This window comes from Diabrotica virgifera, chromosome 8 (genome assembly GCF_917563875.1).
Source record: "Diabrotica virgifera virgifera chromosome 8, PGI_DIABVI_V3a".
Taxonomy (NCBI): Eukaryota; Metazoa; Arthropoda; class Insecta; order Coleoptera; family Chrysomelidae; genus Diabrotica; species Diabrotica virgifera.
In genome coordinates this window covers 42,411,823-42,430,075 of record NC_065450.1, presented here as the reverse complement: position 1 = coordinate 42,430,075, position 18,253 = coordinate 42,411,823, and the positions used below count along the sequence as shown (strand labels likewise).

Genomic DNA, 18,253 nt, shown 5'->3' with positions numbered 1-18,253 from the left:
AAACACCTATAAAACTGTGATAAACCTGTTCAAACTTGAGTAATGCCGTCTTAAAGTGGTGTTAATTCTGTAAAACTATGAAATTTTCAAAAATTACATTTTTTGAGACGTCGTAAATTTTGAGATTTTTTTTGAATAAAACATCGTTTAGTAAGTTGTTTGAAAGGTAAGTTGTGCAAAATTGAGAGTTTTATAAGAAAAATTGTATTAGTTACACATTGTTAAATCATTTTTAAACAAAATTCATGTAAGTCTCACTTTTTACTATATCCATAAGATAGCTTAATTATTCTTCTTTTATGTCCAATTTCTAAAATTTCATTTGATCGATCAGTTAAAGAATTACATTAAAATAACTCAACCGTGCACTTCGCCATACGCTAGTTTACAGTGCGCCAATGTTTGTGAGAAGAGTGACTTTAGCGTTATAAATAAAAAATTATGGAAGCTACAGTTTTTAATTTTAGAAAAATCTTTATATAATGTTTTTTTTGTAAAATTTTCTGAAGTTTTCAATGGTCAAGTCAGTTTTTTTCTTAAATTTATATTTTCGGAGTTATTTAAAAAAATATCTAATTTCGCAGTTCATTTGTTTATTAAAAAAGGAAGCTCCCACTTGTCGAGTAGAACTTGTTAATATATTGTTTATTAAACATTTCTTAATGAAATTACAAAAAGTTCTATCTTGTTTGATTTTTTCCGAAATGAAAATCTATATGCACTCCCCTATACACTGTTAATGTTCACGTATCTATAAATTATAATAAAAAGAATGTGTGTGCACTTTGTACGCACGTAAGAACTTATACTTCTATTATATAATTTCAACGAAATAAATATACTTAACAGTTACAATACAAAAAATTAACAATAATTACCAAAAATTAACCAAAACTTAGCAATGCCAAATATTAAAAAACAAAAGAAAAAAGTATGAATCGTTAGGGATTTTAACCCGCAATCTCGCGATTTATCGATCTCTGGTCCAATGCTCTACCAACCAGGCCATCGAGGCGCATGTTACTGACGTTTCAGATATACATAATTACACATCACGGTGAGAAGTGAAATATAAAAATAGATGTTTTATTATTTTACGCCCAAGGAAGAAAAATCCAAAGACACAAAATTATAATAAATAATACATTTACTAAAAAACACTAATATATTATTTTAATGGCTTATTTGCGCTGATACATAATTTTAAAGATTAGCAACTAAACGTCATACTGTCTGTGTGCGCATGCGCGCCGATTTATGAAAAATTTTACTCTCAATCGCGTCTAAAGAATTATAACTTCAAAAAAGCATATATTATTGAATTATAGTATGTGGGAAGCAGGCAGTGCTACCATTTTAAGTTTGTATATCCAATTGAAAAATAAACATGCTGAAGCTGTACCTATTCTAATAAAAAATATTATTTATTATTTATTACTTTGTAGATTTAACGGTCCATTCTCTGCCAGCATTACCCTCCTTACAGAATACCATGCTTCCTCATATAGGTCACGAGTACAACTATTTAGGGGTGTAACATTTTCGCTTGGATTTTTGTTACTTCCACTTATCGCTTGGACTATTTTGCCCGTTTACATTAATTATAAAATATTTGGATTTTTACGTAAGTGTGTTTTTTTACTTTATTATATTTACTTTTATTGCCAATCTGTAATCATCTCCAGAGGAGAGAGATACAACTTGCTCCAACTCATTATGCAGGGAAAGATCCAAAGAAAAAGAAGCATAGTGAGACGTATAATATCATAGCTGCGCAACCTGAGAGAATGGCACGGATGTACACCAAATGAACTTTTCAGAGCAGCCGTCTCAAAAGTTCGAATAGCTATGATGATTGCCGACCTCCGTCGCGGAGATGCCACTCGAAGAAGAAGAATCCTCTCCATGTAAGGAAAAATAGCAGGCAAAAGCAGTCCAGGGTGAAGAAGGACTTCATGGTTGAAGAACAATTGCAATATTGGTATGGGATTGATACAAGCATGCTATTTAGGGTGGTAGTGAATAAAATTATGATAGCTATGATGGTAACCAACGTTCTGAAAGAACATGGTACTTGAAGAAGAATCATCTCCGGAATTGAACTTTTTTGTATAGTAATATTTCATATGTGAAAATGATTTTTGTTTTCATCTAAACATTAAGCTGGAGTAGCAGTTTCTTTTCAGAAATACATTCCTGGAATATTTTCCTCTTATGCTGTTCCATGGTACCATTTTTGTCTGCTATTGGATTTTATGTGATACCTGAAAGTCCCAAGTTTTTGATGAGTAAAGGCAAGAACAAAGCAGCACTTGAGGTTTTCCAAAAGTTATATAGATGGAACAGTGGTAGATCAAGCGCAGACTACCCGGTAAGTATCTTCTGAGAATTATATGGACTTTTTCATATTCTTCTTCTTTCTCATAATCCTTAGTGCCCTTCAGGGCGTCGAATGTAGGGTTCCGCCTTTTATCTATTTCTTCCATGCACTTCTATTGGTGACCAGGATCTTCATGTCTGTTATAGTCATGTCTCTCTTTTCACCAATATCATTGATTTGGTCCAACCATGTCTTCCTCGACCTTCCCTTTCTTCTTTCGTTTACCATTTTGGCTTTATGTATCTTTTTTGTTAGTCTCTTTTGTTCCATTTGCTCTATGTGGCCAAACCAGTCCAATTGTTTGTTTTCGATCTTCCTCATTATCGGTTCTTGCTCCAACTCTCTCCTTATACAGTGAAACTTGGATAATTCGAATCTCAGGGGACCGTTAAAAAAATTCGAATTATCCAAAAATTCGAATTAAAAAATAAATCTACAAAAACAAGGATTACCTACAAACACATCTGCAAATGATAAATATCAGTAGTTGATCAGCAAAAAAACAGTAGTTGATCATTTTTATTGCTTGGAGATGTTTTTGTTCCTCTTCTTCTTCTTCTTAACTCAGGCGAGACTCGTTAGTCTCTGGCACTTGGTTAGTCTCTGGCAATTGGTCATAAGACCTTGTACCAAACCCTGTTCTTCTCCTTAAACTTTAATAAGTCCTGTGACCTCAACGAAGGCCAACAGTTTTCTTATTACTAGTTTTAGGATCTCTTCTGGTTCAAACCTCATTTGACCAGTGAAATCCTGCCTTGCATCACCTAGCACACTGCAATGGCGTATTATGTGTATGGCAGTTTCTTCTTCCATTTCGCACTTTCTGCTCCATGGTTGATTCACCTTACCTAGTTTGTATAGGTGATTTCTTAAACGGCAATGTCCAGTCACTATTTCAGTGACCGTTTTGATCTCTCGTTTATTGAGGTTCATCAAACTGTTCGAGAGTTTTTTATCAATATTCTTGACTATTTTTTTAGTCTAGATTTGCCCTTGAGTGGTTCTCCATTTATTTTGATGATTCTTGTTTTTGTTCCTAATCTTGCCAGAGTTTTGTTAACCTAAAAATTGGCTAACAAAATTCGGCCAAAAATAAAAATTAAATCATTTGCAAGCTATAAAAAAGACCGACTTTATTTTTTTCCAAAGAGATCCGAAATTTTTAGCTGCTTTTTAGAATTTAGCTTCTCAGTAATGACAAAAGATTCTAAGATATTCAGAAAAGATAGCAGAAAAGTTCGAATTATCCAAAATATAATTCGAATTATTCACGACTTTTTACCATTACTTATGTAGGAAATGCTAGGGACCAGAATAAAAATTCGAATTAAAGAAGATTTCGAATTATGGAAGTTCGAATTAAGCAGGTTCCACTGTATCTTCATTTTTAAATCTTTCAAATTTCGTAACTCCAGCTATTCTTCCCATGTATTTCATCTTGGTCGCGTTTATTATTGATTTATGTTGCTTTTGCAGAATTCAAGTTTCTGGCCCATATGTCGTTATCGGATTAACTATGATGTTATACAAACTGGAACATGAAGTAAAAACCACTTCTATGTAAAAGGTATATTTACTAAAAATTTTTAGAATCCCAATGGATTCAATAAAATGAGTTCATCAGAACGTTTTCAAACCTATCGGTCCATCATCAGTGATTTGAATACTTGCAAAATAGCCCCAGAACCAAACAATGGTTGTGATTATAAATAAATCTACATTATGTTGAAATAAATTTAAAATGGCTAAACGCCGATGTTAAAGGATTAAACCTCTGGGAACATGGTGAAACTCTACCCGAGGACCCAATCAACCATCTTCGGTCAACGATGACTACTAAGTCTTAGTAGTCATCGTTGACCGAAGATGGTTGATTGGGTCCTCGGGTAGAGTTTCACCATGTTCCCAGAGGTTTAATCCTTTAACATCGGCGTTTAGCCATTTTAAATTTATTTCAACATAATGTAGATTTATTTATAATCACAACCATTGTTTGGTTCTGGGGCTATTTTGCAAGTATTCAAATCACTGATGATGGACCGATAGGTTTGAAAACGTTCTGATGAACTCATTTTATTGAATCCATTGGGATTCTAAAAATTTTTAGTAAATATACCTTTTACATAGAAGTGGTTTTTACTTCATGTTCCAGTTTGTTTAACTATAAGGTATACAGCCAATCCAGGGAACTACCCCTTTTTAGTTTATGATGTTATACTTATACTCTGAGTTTAGTTTTGTTATCTATTTCTGATTTCCCAAAAATTGTAAATTTAATGAATAATACGTTAGTAGCCTTCTTCAGTTTATTACTTATTGTCATGTCCGTTTTCCCATCGTCTGTTATTATATTTTTCAAATACCTATTCAAAAGTAGATACTTAGTCTATTGCTTGTTCCTTTACTATTTTGTTAGTATTCCTTTTTGTTTTCTCATCTTCATTTATTATCACTAGTTTTGTTTTATTGAGATTCATTTCCATTTTTAAGTTCTATTTTTTTGCCAGATGTCTGTTAGTTGTTTCATTTTTCCAGTGTGTCTGTCCTTAAAGCTAAATCATCAGCGCAGTGGCGCACTCGGGAGGGGGGTTGGGGGTTAAAACCTCTCCCAGGGCATATAGGGAATAGTAGAAAAATGTAACTTGTCTTTAACAAACTATACACTATACAAAAAAAGTTATGTGCCCAAGCCAATTCCCCCCCACCAGAGGAAAATTCTAGGTGCGCCACTGCATCAGCGTATAAAAGTGAGTTGATCGTTACTGAATTTAAATTTTTGTATCCTACTATATAATGAAGGTTTCTTGTTTGATCTTTTGTCTTTTTTATTAAAGTATCAACGAGGATAAGAAATAGTTCATCCCCCCCTTTACGGCATTGTCTCTCTATTATAATACATAATGTACATATGTTATCGTTTGTTTGACTGTTTGATCTAAATGCAGCCTATTCGTCTTCCATTTCTTTCTCTATCACTGATTTTAATCGCTTTTCTATAATTCTCGAATATAATATGTACCTTGAAATCGACAGATGACAAGCATATTGCTCTATCATTTTAACATTCATTATGTTGTCCTTTTTTTGTATATTGGAAGCACTATGTTTTTCTTTCAGTCTTAAGGGATTTTTTTCTGTACTCCAAGCTTCCTTGCATATCTGTAATAGCCAGTCTTCTCCGTTTTCTCCCATCCATTATATCATTTCTGTATCTATTTGGTCCTCTCCTGCCAGTTTTCCCATTTTAATATTCTTTATGGTCTCTTCCAATTCTTACTTTCTTATATTCTCTGGTTCCTCTTCCTCTTCCACTTCTGGTCTATTTCCTCCTGCTTTATTTCTTTCTACTTCTTCTTGTTTGAATTTATCTTCGTAGTATTGTTTCCATACTTCTAATCTTTCTGTAGTCGCTATTTTCAATTCGCTATCTGTTCAACATCTTCCCAGCTCCGCTTTTCGCTTTCCTTACTGCTGTCTTTACTCTATTACGTTTCTCAATATATTCTGCTTTGTTATTTTCATCTCAACACTGTTGATATTTTTTCCAGTTTTGCTTCTTCTCCTTTATTATTTTCTTTATTTCTTGGCTCCACCTTTCTGTTCTCTTGTGATATTTATTTATAGACTTTATTCCACATATTTTCTATTCTGTTTTGTATAGAGTGCATTTTAGTACTTTCTTTCTTCCATGTCCAATTGGCCTCTTACTAGCTCTACTCTTCGCAATCCCTCATCTATTTTCTGTTTATAGTCATTTTTCTCTTTCTCTTTTTTTAGTTTCTTAATATTTATCTTAGTGTATGTTTTAAAAACTATATATTCTTTTTTCTTTATAGTCACTTCGGCTACAACTAAAACTTTATCATATTAATAAACTAAAAGTATTGTTACAGATAAAGGAACTTAAGGAAGAAGAGTGTACGATTAGAGGAAATCAAGGACAAAAGGCATCTGTACTGATAGCTGTTAATAAGTTTTTTATACATTTAAAGCCTTTATTTAAACCTCCTGCTGTGTTTCATCTGATTTTAGTATGCACTGCAGCATACATGCTTACATTAAGGTAAGTTGCAATAATATATGAGCACTAGAGGCCTAGCAGGCCTATGGCTTGATATACTCTCTTCTATTCTCGCTGATCGTCAGCTTTTCTTTTCCCGTTGGTTAGGTTAAGTTTTGTCATTTCTTCTTTGACCTCATTGCTCTATCTTGACTTCGGTCTTCCCTTTCTCATTCTTCCTGCCAACGCACTAGATATTATCATTTTTGGGACTCTCGCTGAACTTATTCTCTGGACGTAACCCAACCATCTAATTATTTGAGCTCTTGTTACTGCTAGTATATTAGGTTCTTGATAAAGCTCTGATAGCTCCTTATTTTTTGTTTTTCGCATCCATTGTCCATTTACGTTCTTCCCACCAAAGATTTTGCGCAGCACTTTTCGCTCTCAAACTAATAGCAATTCTTGCTATTTTTTTGATGTGGTCCATGTCTCAGATGCATAAGTTACGATTGGCCTTATTACGGTTTTGTAGGTTCTTAACTTTGCTCCTCGGGATATATTTTTGCTTCTCAGCAGCCTGTTGAGAACATATACGGCACGGTTACCTGACATAATTCTTCTACGTATTTCTTCTTGGATATTAGAGTCCCTTGTGAAAATATTTCCTAAGTATTCAAACATCTTCACTCCTTCGAATTTATATTGGATTCATTTTGTTGTTTTCATCGTTATGTATTGACCCTGAATAGATTGTTTGGCAATTCCATATATTTTGTTTTTTCTTCATTGATATGTAATCCTTTGTAATAATAATCCCTGCAAAAGTATAATCCAATTAACGATTATTCCCGAAATGGTTTATGTAGTTGTAGTGGTTATAACGCTAAATTTGATCTGGCAACGGGCAATCCGAGTACATTTACCGGCCATCTCAATATATTTTTTAATCTATTTCGAATAGAAAAATAAATCTAATGTACGTTCGGTGGACACTAGATCATTTGGGAGATAATGCAACAAAGGTGACCATTTATAAAGCTTAACGTGTAATCGAGAAACATTGCATTCAACTTCATACATTTAATTTATAAATAACTTTGAAAAACTCCTGATACAAGAATAAAAAACCGCTAAACGCCGTAAAAATGAGTGGCGCATACAATATTCCAGCTACAAAAGATCTGATATGAATATTACCTGGCGCGAAATAGTTATTTTGGTTCTTTTCCGCACGCGACTGCAGTTTGCCGAACGACGCGAAGCGGGAGTTCGGCAAGCAGTCGAGTGCGGAAAAGAGACTTTCTGCAAGAGTTAGGAACAATATTTTTTCTAAGAGTCTTTAAAAAATTACCAAATCTTAATCAATTAATTTAATTAATATGAAAATAGATACACAAATTAATTCTTTGACAAGGTTGTCAAAACCAAACTTTCAAAATAATGAGTTAGCATGACGACGATCTTGGTTTCCATGACGATGATTCAAAACGACTGTTATTGTCTACCGATTTGACTTTTTCGAATATTATGTCAAAATAATTTTATTTCATCGAATTGTCAGTAGTAATTGCACAAAAGCTCTAAAATTATTGAATTTTTCCCGAGTGTCACTTTGGCAGTTTTAATTTCACGAACCGAAGGCGAGTGAAATTATGTCAAAGTGTCACGAGGGCAAAAATTTTATATTAATTTTAGAGTTCGAGTGCAATTTGTTGCGATTATTTCATGAATAAAACTGTTCAAAACCAAAATTTTATTGTAATTTATATATGTAAGTACCAATTAGTGAAATTAAACACACAGTTGTTATAAATATGTATTTGACGGTTGAAAGTCATCACTTTTATAATTTTTAAAACATTTGTCATTAATGTCACTGAATGTATTTTTTCGTAGCAACGAAGGACATCTGACGTAATATGCTTAACGACGGGAGATTATCAAAAATTATCATTAGTAATACCACTAGAGGTCAAATTATTTCCGGAAATTTTTTTGAGATCATGAATATTTTGAAAATTTCCCGAGTCGCAGACGAGGGAAATATTCTAAAAATATGCATGATCAAAAAAAAATTTCCGGATATTAATTTGACTTCGCGTGGTATTCGGTAAGAAAATTCCACACCAAATTTGCATTTGAAAATCCAAAGCTGCATGAACAGATTAATAGCGCGCCATAGCTTTGTCAGCAATTATTTAGGCTTTCAAATTCGTAATTTCTACTCATTGTAGTTGCATGGGAATACCATTTCAAGATAGAAAATAGTATATTCTTCAATTTTACATAAGTTTTGAGTAACTACAAGTGATAGAAAATTATTTTTTGGCGTTTTATTTTAAATTATGTAAACAAATAAAAACCAGTCTGTCAAAAATGTTCTGTTATTGTAAACGTCAAAAAATTTCCACTATAATTCGCTGTTGGGTACTCCACGAGCAAAAAATTTCCGATAAAATACCTCCGTTGCCATGGTGATCTGTCAAAATAACGTATTTTGATTGGTTCAAAATTACAGGTGTGGAATTTTCACTAGGAATACCACTAGAGGTCAAATTATTTCCGGAAATTTTCTAAAAATATTCATGATCAAAAAAAAATTTCCGGATATTAATTTGACTTCGCGTGGTATTCGGTAAGAAAATTCCACACCAAATTTGCATTTGAAAATCCAAAGCTGCATGAACAGATTAATAGCGCGCCATAGCTTTGTCAGCAATTATTTAGGCTTTCAAATTCGTAATTTCTACTCATTGTAGTTGCATGGGAATACCATTTCAAGATAGAAAATAGTATATTCTTCAATTTTACATAAGTTTTGAGTAACTACAAGTGATAGAAAATGAATCAAAACTAAATTATGTAAACAAATAAAAACCAGTCTGCCAAAAATGTTCTGTTATTGTAAACGTCAAAAAATTTCCACTATAATTCGCTGTTGGGTACCCCACGAGCAAAAAATTTCCGATAAAATACCTCCGTTGCCATGGTAATCTGTCAAAATAACGTATTTTGATTGGTTCAAAATTACAGGTGTGGAATTTTCACCTTAATTTGCATGTCTGTAGCTTTCTATTGGTCAGAATCTCCTATGAATGAAATAATCGCGTTAATTTCATTAAAACAGGAACACAATAAGATATATTTGAAATAAATTAGTAAATAATATCTAAATATTAGGTTATTGCATGTATTATAATTACTTTAAGGCCATATTAACATATCTAAAACCGCGTGCGGAAAAGTAACACGCGTGCGGAAAAGTGAAACTTTCTAAACTAAAATGCGTGCGCGAAAGTAGACATTTTTGCACACTCGTAGAAAAATGTATTTTTATTTTGATGCAAAACAAAATTCTAGTTTAATTTTAAAAGATTTTTCCATAATATAAATTTGAAGTAAACGCGCCACAAAAGAGTTTCAAAATTCAAACTGTATCAAAGTTACTCTTTTGTGGAGCGTTTACTTCAAATTTAGCAAATATCATGGAAAAATCGTTCAAAATAAAACTAGAATTTTGTTTTGGATCAAAATTAAAGTACATTTTCGCGCCACGTAATATTCATATCAGATCTTTTGTAGCTGGAATATTGTATGCGCCACTCAGTTTTATGGCGTTTAGCGGTTTTTTATTCTTGTCCCAAAAAACCCCGCTTACCAAATTTCGTGTTGTTATCCCATGCCTGTCAGGAAATATTAAATTCAAGAATAAATCAAATAAAAGTTTATAGGTCTGGATCCCGCGTATGAAAAAAAAAAGAGATGATTAATAGCAAGCTGAAAATTTGTTAATAGCTTAAGGGTGTCTAGTCGGATAAACTTTGATATGTGGGAACACTGGAGCAGGGGCAGTTTTAATTGTGGAACAGGTTAAAAATTTGGAACGGTCAGACCACGAAAACGGCACATTTATTTTGTCCGACAGAATAGACTTAAACTCTCCGAACAGAGATCAAACTCTCATGCAAAAATCAGACTGCTATTTATAACCTGTCATAATTCCTGCCATTTGACATATTCTACATGTTCCACTCATTAAAACGCTCATTTAGTGATAAATTGCAGTCTGATTTTTGCATGAGAGTTTAATTTCTGTTCGGAGAGTTTAAGTCTGTTCTGTCGGACAAAATATATGTGCCGTTTTCGTGGTCTGATCGTTCCAAACTTTAACCTGTTCCACAATTAAAACTGCCCCTGTTCCAGTGTTCCCATATATCAAAGTTTGTCCGACTAGACACCCTTAAGCTATTAACAAATTTTCAGCTTGCTATTAATCATCTCTTTTTTTCGGTTATTATCAACTTTCGTACAATGGTAAGTTAGCTTAAATCGACATATTTTAAGCTCAGGTTTCTAAGGTTAAGCTATGGCCCATTCTTTACCAAACACACTGTATATTACATATTCCACATTATATATTATACATTCATCATTCTATTTGCCTTATCCATATGTGGAGTCGGCTTCCCTAATTGCATTTCTCCACACAATTTTATCTTGGGTCATATCAATGTTAATCTCCTGTACCATCTTGTCCTGCCCCTTATCGTATCCCCCCAGGTCTTCTTTGGTCTTCCTCTCCTACTCCTTCCAGGAACCTGCACTTCAGCTATTCTTCGTATTTGGTGATTAACGTCTCGACGTTTAACATGACCAACCCATCTTAACCTATGCTCTCTCATTTTGGCATCAATTGATGCCACACCTAGACTTCCCCTAATATACTCATTTCTAACTTTATCCTTTTTTGCAACTCCACTCATCCAAGCATTCTCATTTCCGCCACATGCATTCGTTGTTCCTCATTCTTTTTCACTGCCCAACATTCAGTTTCGTACATCTTAGCCGGTCTTACGGCTGTTTTATTGAATTTTCCCTTCAGCTTCATTGGAATTTTTATGTCACACAACACACCACTCGCTTCTACTTCTCCATTATTCTGTAATACCGATCCTAGGTACTTAAAACTATTGCTTTTCACAATCATTTCACCATCCAAAAATACCATTTTATTTGTAGTACCTCCATCTTTAAATGCGCATTCCAAATACTCTGTTTTTGTCCTACTAAGCTTTAAACCTTTTTCCTCCAGAGCTTGTCTCCACTGTTCCAGTTTTTGTTGTAAGTCTCTTTCACTATTTCCTATTAACACCACATCATCAGCATACATTAAGCACCATGGAATGTTACCCTGTAGTTTCGCTGTTATCTGGTCCAAAACTAATGAGAATAAATAAGTACTAATTGGCACAATATTATTATACAGTCTCTTCCAACAAAAATTTGACCCCCCCCCCCCAGAAACTCAGAAACCAAGAGCTTCTTCAAAATTAAAAATAAACACGTCAATTATATTGGGAAGTGCACGAATTTTCATGCAAAAATTATGCCCTCAAATGTAGCCCCCTACTGCCCCGCATCAACCACAGTTTTTTTTTAATAGCAAGTGTGGTCAAGTGGCACATCAATTGAAAGGTAATTTTTTTCTCTACACGGCACTCTACTTTTTGAATTTACGTAATAAGTTTGAAGATAATTTTAGACTTAAATTTACTATAAATTAGTTAAATCCAAAATTTTCTTTAAGGCTATTCCGCAAATTGTGTAGAGAAAAAAAATTCCTTTCAAATGATGTGCCACTCGACTACATTTGCTATTAAAAAAAAACTGTGGGGCAGTAGGGGGTTACATTTGACGGCATGAATTTTGCATGAAAGTTCGTCCCTTTTTCAATACAAATTGAAACTCTTATTTTCTGAGTATTCTGTGGGGGGGGGGGGAGGGGGGGTTAAATTTTCGTTGGAACACACGGTATATTATAATAACTATTTTAGCATGGGTTTGTTCAAACTTTGGCTTCCACAGATTCTACAGCATTCTAACAGTTTCGATACTTCAAGTAACTCGACTTCATTTGGCGTTTGCAATATGATCAATGCCTTGGCCAAACCCAAAACAGAATCTACAGAAGTATGCCATGTGGTAAGGCACAAAATATTAATTTTATTCATTAAAATGAATACCATACATTGCCATATAGTTTTTCCATATTACTTATCACGCACAAAATCCTCTTCTATTGTCCTTTTCATGAGCATTTTTCAGTGCGTAACAAATGATAGGAAAAAGGGTAAGTCCGTGATAATACACATTTATGACATTTATTCTAACATGACATTTTAGTTAAATCTGACCGTTGTCACATTTTATTTTCAATTTGGAATAAAAACAAATCAATTGTGTCTATTGCATTTATAAAATGGTATTTTCTTTGATTTGTATAGTCTTATAAATTATACAGATTATATTTGTAATATTATTATCTAATTAAAAAAATTTATTTTTTTGGACATCTTGGATTTTAAAGCACCCTAATATATCTGTGTAGATATTGGCATTGAATCCGACCCGGACCGACCGTCACATGTAACACCGTTGCCGTATCCTCTATTTTTTCATATTACCACGTTACAATTTTTTGTGATATTATATTTGTGTGTGTGAAATGTATCATTTTTGTGCATTTTAGGTATGTTCTAATATGTTATGTATATATAGGTTTTTACTTGATTATTTTAAATCATTGTGACGTTTAACTTGCTAGAAACCTTGTAATATTCTGTACCTAATGTGTTAAAAGTAAGTAATTTTGAAACACCAATTAAGTAAAGTTTATTATGTTGTTGTTTTTACCAATTTTGAAAAAATGTGAAAACATTGAATTGTCCACGTCCGTCTGTCCGTCCGTCCGTCCGTCCGTCTTGTCTGTCTGTTTGCAAACTCAACTCCTTCGTCATTATACCAGGTAGAATGACAAATGAGGTGTCAAATGAAAGCTTATCCAAGGATGGTACTAAAGGTGAGAAATTTAACCTAGGCTGTCTGTCCGTTTGTCTGTCCGACCGCGTATATGATTCCTTCGTCACTGTACCAGGTAGAATGACAAATGAGGTGTCAAATGAAAGCTTATAATCCAAGGATGGTACTAAAGATGAGAAGTTTGACATAGGCTGTCTGTCCGCCTGTCCGTCCGACCTGGTATAGTGACGGAGGAGTTATATTCGCGGACAGACAGACAGACGGACAGACAACCTAGGTCTAATTTCTCACCTTTACTACTATCCTTGGATTAAAAACTTTCAGTTGACACCTCATTTGTCATTCTACCTGGTATAGTGACAGATGAGTTATACTCGCGGTCGGACGGACAGACAGCCTATGTCAAATTTCTCACCTTTAGTACGATCCTTGTATTATAAGCTTTCATTTGACACCTTATTTGTCATTCTACCTGCTATAGTGACGGATGAGTTATATTCGTGGTTAAACGGACAGGCGGACAGACAGCCTATGTCAAATTTCTCACCTTTAGTACCATCCTTGTATTATAAGCTTTCATTTGACACCTCATTTGTCATTCTACCTGGTATAGTAACGGAGGAGTTATATTCGCGGTCGGACGGACAGGCGGATAGACAATCTATGTCAAATTTCTCACCTTCAGTACCATCCTTGGATTATAAGCTTTCATTTGACACCTCATTTGTCATACTACCTGGTATAGTAACGGAGGAATATATTCGCGGTCAGACCGACAGACGGACAGACAACCTAGGTCTAATTTCTTAACTTTAGTACTATTCTTGGATTATAAGCTTTAATTTGACACCTCATTTATCATTATACCTAGTATAATGACGGAGAAGTAAATGTTATTATTCTATTATTCTTGTAGGTATATTTAACATTGATTGAAATTATGAAAGAAATATATAGAAAACAGCATGGCAACACTGTGATGCACAAACATAAAAATGCAGCCACATTCAGCTGTGCCAGCTGTGCGTTACTTAGGGTGCTTTAAAATCCAAGATGTCCATTTTTTTATTATGGTGCCATCTATCGACAACTAGAATAACTAGAATAAATGTTATAAATGTCACCACAAACCATACATACTCATAGACGTTTCACGGCCATGTTAATCTTTCGGATCGAATTAGCGCCATCTCTTGATTGGAATGGGAACTAAATTGACAAATTTTAGTTACGTGGGAATTTCAAATTATAAATTTTGCGGGATTTTTGATGAAATTTCGCAGGAAATTAAAACCACAGAAAGACAATTCAATGTTTTATTCAATGTTTTACTGAAAACTTCAAATATTCCAATTTGTTTTCAAAATGCTATAAACACTACTGCCATGTGTCACGTGAAAGCACTGATGTGTAATATTGAGTTGAATGAAAATTTTTGAAATAATCTTGTAGGATGATTGTTTAGATAAATACCTTATAATCTTTCACAAACTTCCAAAAATATATAGGCCCGAAATGTTGATGACACACTTGTATATTGGAATAAACTGTTTCAGGATCTATTATATTGTTTTTTTAAATGTGGAGATACACAACACGGGATGATCAATGTAAACTAAAAATTCTACTCACAAAAACGGAGAGGAGGTTAATACAATTGATTAAAATTGTGATTAAACCTAATTAAAAACGTAACACCACTATAATAAAATATTTAAGCCACAAACTGTAAAATAAAAAGTAAATAACAAATTAATTTAATTGTCAACTGTCAGTTGTTAAATATGACAAGAGAATTGACTGACAGCTACATCTCTGGATTGGAATGGTAACTAATTTGCTGTCTTGACCACAAACCATACATACTTATAGACGTTTCACGTAAATTGTCAAGGTCAAGACAGCAAATTAGTTACCATTCCAATCCAGAGATGTCGCTGTCAGTCAATTCTCTTGTCATATTTAACAACTGACAGTTGACAATTAAATTAATTTGTTATTTACTTTTTATTTTACAGTTTGTGGCTTAAATATTTTATTATAGTGGTGTTACGTTTTTAATTAGATTTAATCACAATTTTAATCAATTGTATTAACCTCCTCTCCGTTTTTGTGAGTAGAATTTTTAGTTTACATTGATCATCCCGTGTTGTGTTTCTCCACATTTAAAAAAACAATATAATAGATCCTGGAACAGTTTATTCCAATATACAAGTGTGTCATCAACATTTCGGGCCTATATATTTTTGGAAGCTTGTGAAAGATTAGATCTAAGGTATTTATCTAAACAATCATCCTACAAGATTATTTCAAAAATTTTCATTCAACTCAATATTACACATCAGTGCTTTCACGTGACACATGGCAGTAGTGTTTATAGCATTTTGAAAACAAATTGGAATATTTGAAGTTTTCAGTAAAACATTGAATAAAACATTGAATTGTCTTTCTGTTGTTTTAATTTCCTGCGAAATTTCATCAAAAATCCCGCAAAATTTATAATTTGAAATTCCCACGTAACTAAAATTTGTCAATTTAGTTCCCATTCCAATCAAGAGATGGCGTTAATTCGATCCGAAAGATTAACATGGCCGTGAAACGTCTATGAGTATGTATGGTTTGTGGTCTTGACCTTGACAATTTACGTGAAACGTCTATAAGTATGTATGGTTTGTGAATGTCACCGACGAAATGTAATCACCGACGTGCCTTTTTTTCTGTCACATACAATTTAATGCGTTAGAAAGAAATCGAAAAACTGTGACGCACTGAAAGATGATCATGAGAAAAAGAATATCTCTCCGACTATTATTTATTTTATTAAAAATAATATGCATATGCATATTTTATTTCTTTACAACTGTAATAATATCTGGATATAATTCACAATTTTTGTACATTTTACCGTTAATATAAAGGTAAACAATGATTTATTTGCTATGATAATAATATAATAATAAGATAATATATAATGATAAGACATAGCTTTTATAAAATCTAACCTACGTATTTGTTGGGATCGTAATTTATTAACCATTTTCTCCAAAAATGTCAATTTAGCCTCATAACGGCAATGATAAATTAATGATAAATTTTTGCTGGTATTTTTGTGTAAACTATTTATTTTGACATAGGTGTCTACTTGAAATTCGTTTAACTTTTAATAAAATTCGTAATAAAAATAAAAATAGAAGGATGCGTTGAATAAAAAGACGAATTAAATCTCGGATGACAGAATTCACATGCATTCGTGGTCCTCGCAATAGGGCTTTTCATTCACAGTCATTTGTTTCGAGCTTCTGTCATTTGTCGTATAATCCGTGTATAATAATATTATACACAGATTATACAACATATGATAGGAGCTCGAAACAAATGACAATCGATGAAATGCCCTAAAGATTGATTCTGATTAGACAATATCTGTGGTGGAAATAGAGCGCTATCGATTATGTAATTTTTCAGTAAATAATCTGGATATACTTATACAGGGGGTCTGCGTAACTTTGCACCATATGGGAAACTTTTTTAATATCAATTTTACGAAAAAAAGTCATTCTTTATAAAGTTCTCTGCATAGTCTAAAACCTAAGATGCAATCATCAGGTATCCAATTTTGTCAACAGTATACGAGGTATGTCAAAAAATATTAATTTCGCTCAAGAGCAAACTACCTTTATACTTCAAAATATCAAAAAATTTTATTACGAAAAGTTATTTGTAATTAAAAACCATATTCAAATATGCAATAACAGCCTTCTAAGTGAAAAAAAAATTTCTGAGATTTTTCTAAATTACCGATTCCGAACATCATTTTTATTTATTAGACATGTAATAACTCTTTTATTAATAATTTTAGGAAAAAAACTTATTCTTCATAAAAATCTGTGCATGGTCTAGACCTCAAGATAAAACCATCAGTTTTCCAAGTTTGTTAATTTTATACGAGGTGTGTCAAATAATATGAATTTAGAAAGAATTCTTTCTAAATTCATATTATTTGATACACCTCGTATAAAATTAACAAACTTGGATAACTGATGGTTGCATCTTGAGGTTTAGACCATGCACAGATTTTTATGAAGAATACCTTTTTTCCTAAAATTATTAATAAAAGAGTTATTACAGGTCTAATAAATAAAAATGATGTTCGGAATCAGTAATTTAGGAAAATCTCAGAAATTTTTTATCTCGTAGATGGCTGTTATTGCATATTTGAATATGGTTTTTAATTACAAATAACTTTTCATAATAAATTTTTTTGATATTTTGAAATATAAAGGTAGTTTGCTCTTGAGCGAAATTAATATTTCTTAACATACCTCATATACTGTTGACAAAATTTTATATCTGATGATTGCATCTTAGGTTTTAGACTATGCAGAGCACTTTATAAAGAATGACTTTTTTTCGTAAAATTGATATTAAAAAAGTTTCCCATATGGTGCAAAGTTACGCAGACACCCTGTATCAAGTGTTGCATTTTTAGATTTATGACATGAAATCATAAACGAAGCATCCTTCAACTTCCACTGGATTTAAATAAGTTAAACCAAACGTGTGCCTTAACCATTTTCCAATTTCTGAATTTATATTCTTATATTCTTGTACCAAACCCAAAGGTTGAATTTTTTTAAACCAGTTTTGATCTACCTAAGTGAAAACGGCATCCCTAATTTTTACATTGGACCACATGAATTGCTTTTTCAATGTCCACAAATATTTCAGTGGGCTCTAATGATAATTGAAATGTTCCAAAAATCTTAGACTTTAATAAAGAAAATAAATTTTTGTTACTCCGGTCAACTTACGCATCCGAGGCTACAAAAATTACCATCAAGCTGAAAATTGGCAGGATTGTTCAAAATACCATCCATAAATGAAATCTAAAAAGTTCTCATAAATCCGACCCGTGCTTAAAATTTTACGGGGGGTCAAATGTCACCAAATATGGTTTTTAGCGATTTTCAGCGAAACGGTAAGCTTTATCGTAAAATTAGTTCTAACAAAAAATGTAGATTAGATAATTATCTATAAAAAATGTCTTATTA

The 18,253-nt window shown here is 32.8% G+C and overlaps 1 protein-coding gene across 1 annotated transcript in view; it reads left to right on the top strand.

Annotated features, from left to right (window-relative positions):
- The window catches only part of LOC126890143 (synaptic vesicle glycoprotein 2B-like), a 68,257-nt gene that overhangs the window by 31,291 nt on the left and 18,713 nt on the right, over positions 1-18,253 (top strand). The window contains exons 4-7 of the mRNA XM_050658993.1: positions 1,446-1,624; positions 2,187-2,371; positions 6,274-6,443; positions 12,218-12,365. Of these exons, the coding sequence (XP_050514950.1) occupies positions 1,446-1,624; positions 2,187-2,371; positions 6,274-6,443; positions 12,218-12,365 (682 nt within the window). The remainder of the gene's footprint in view (positions 1-1,445; positions 1,625-2,186; positions 2,372-6,273; positions 6,444-12,217; positions 12,366-18,253) is intronic.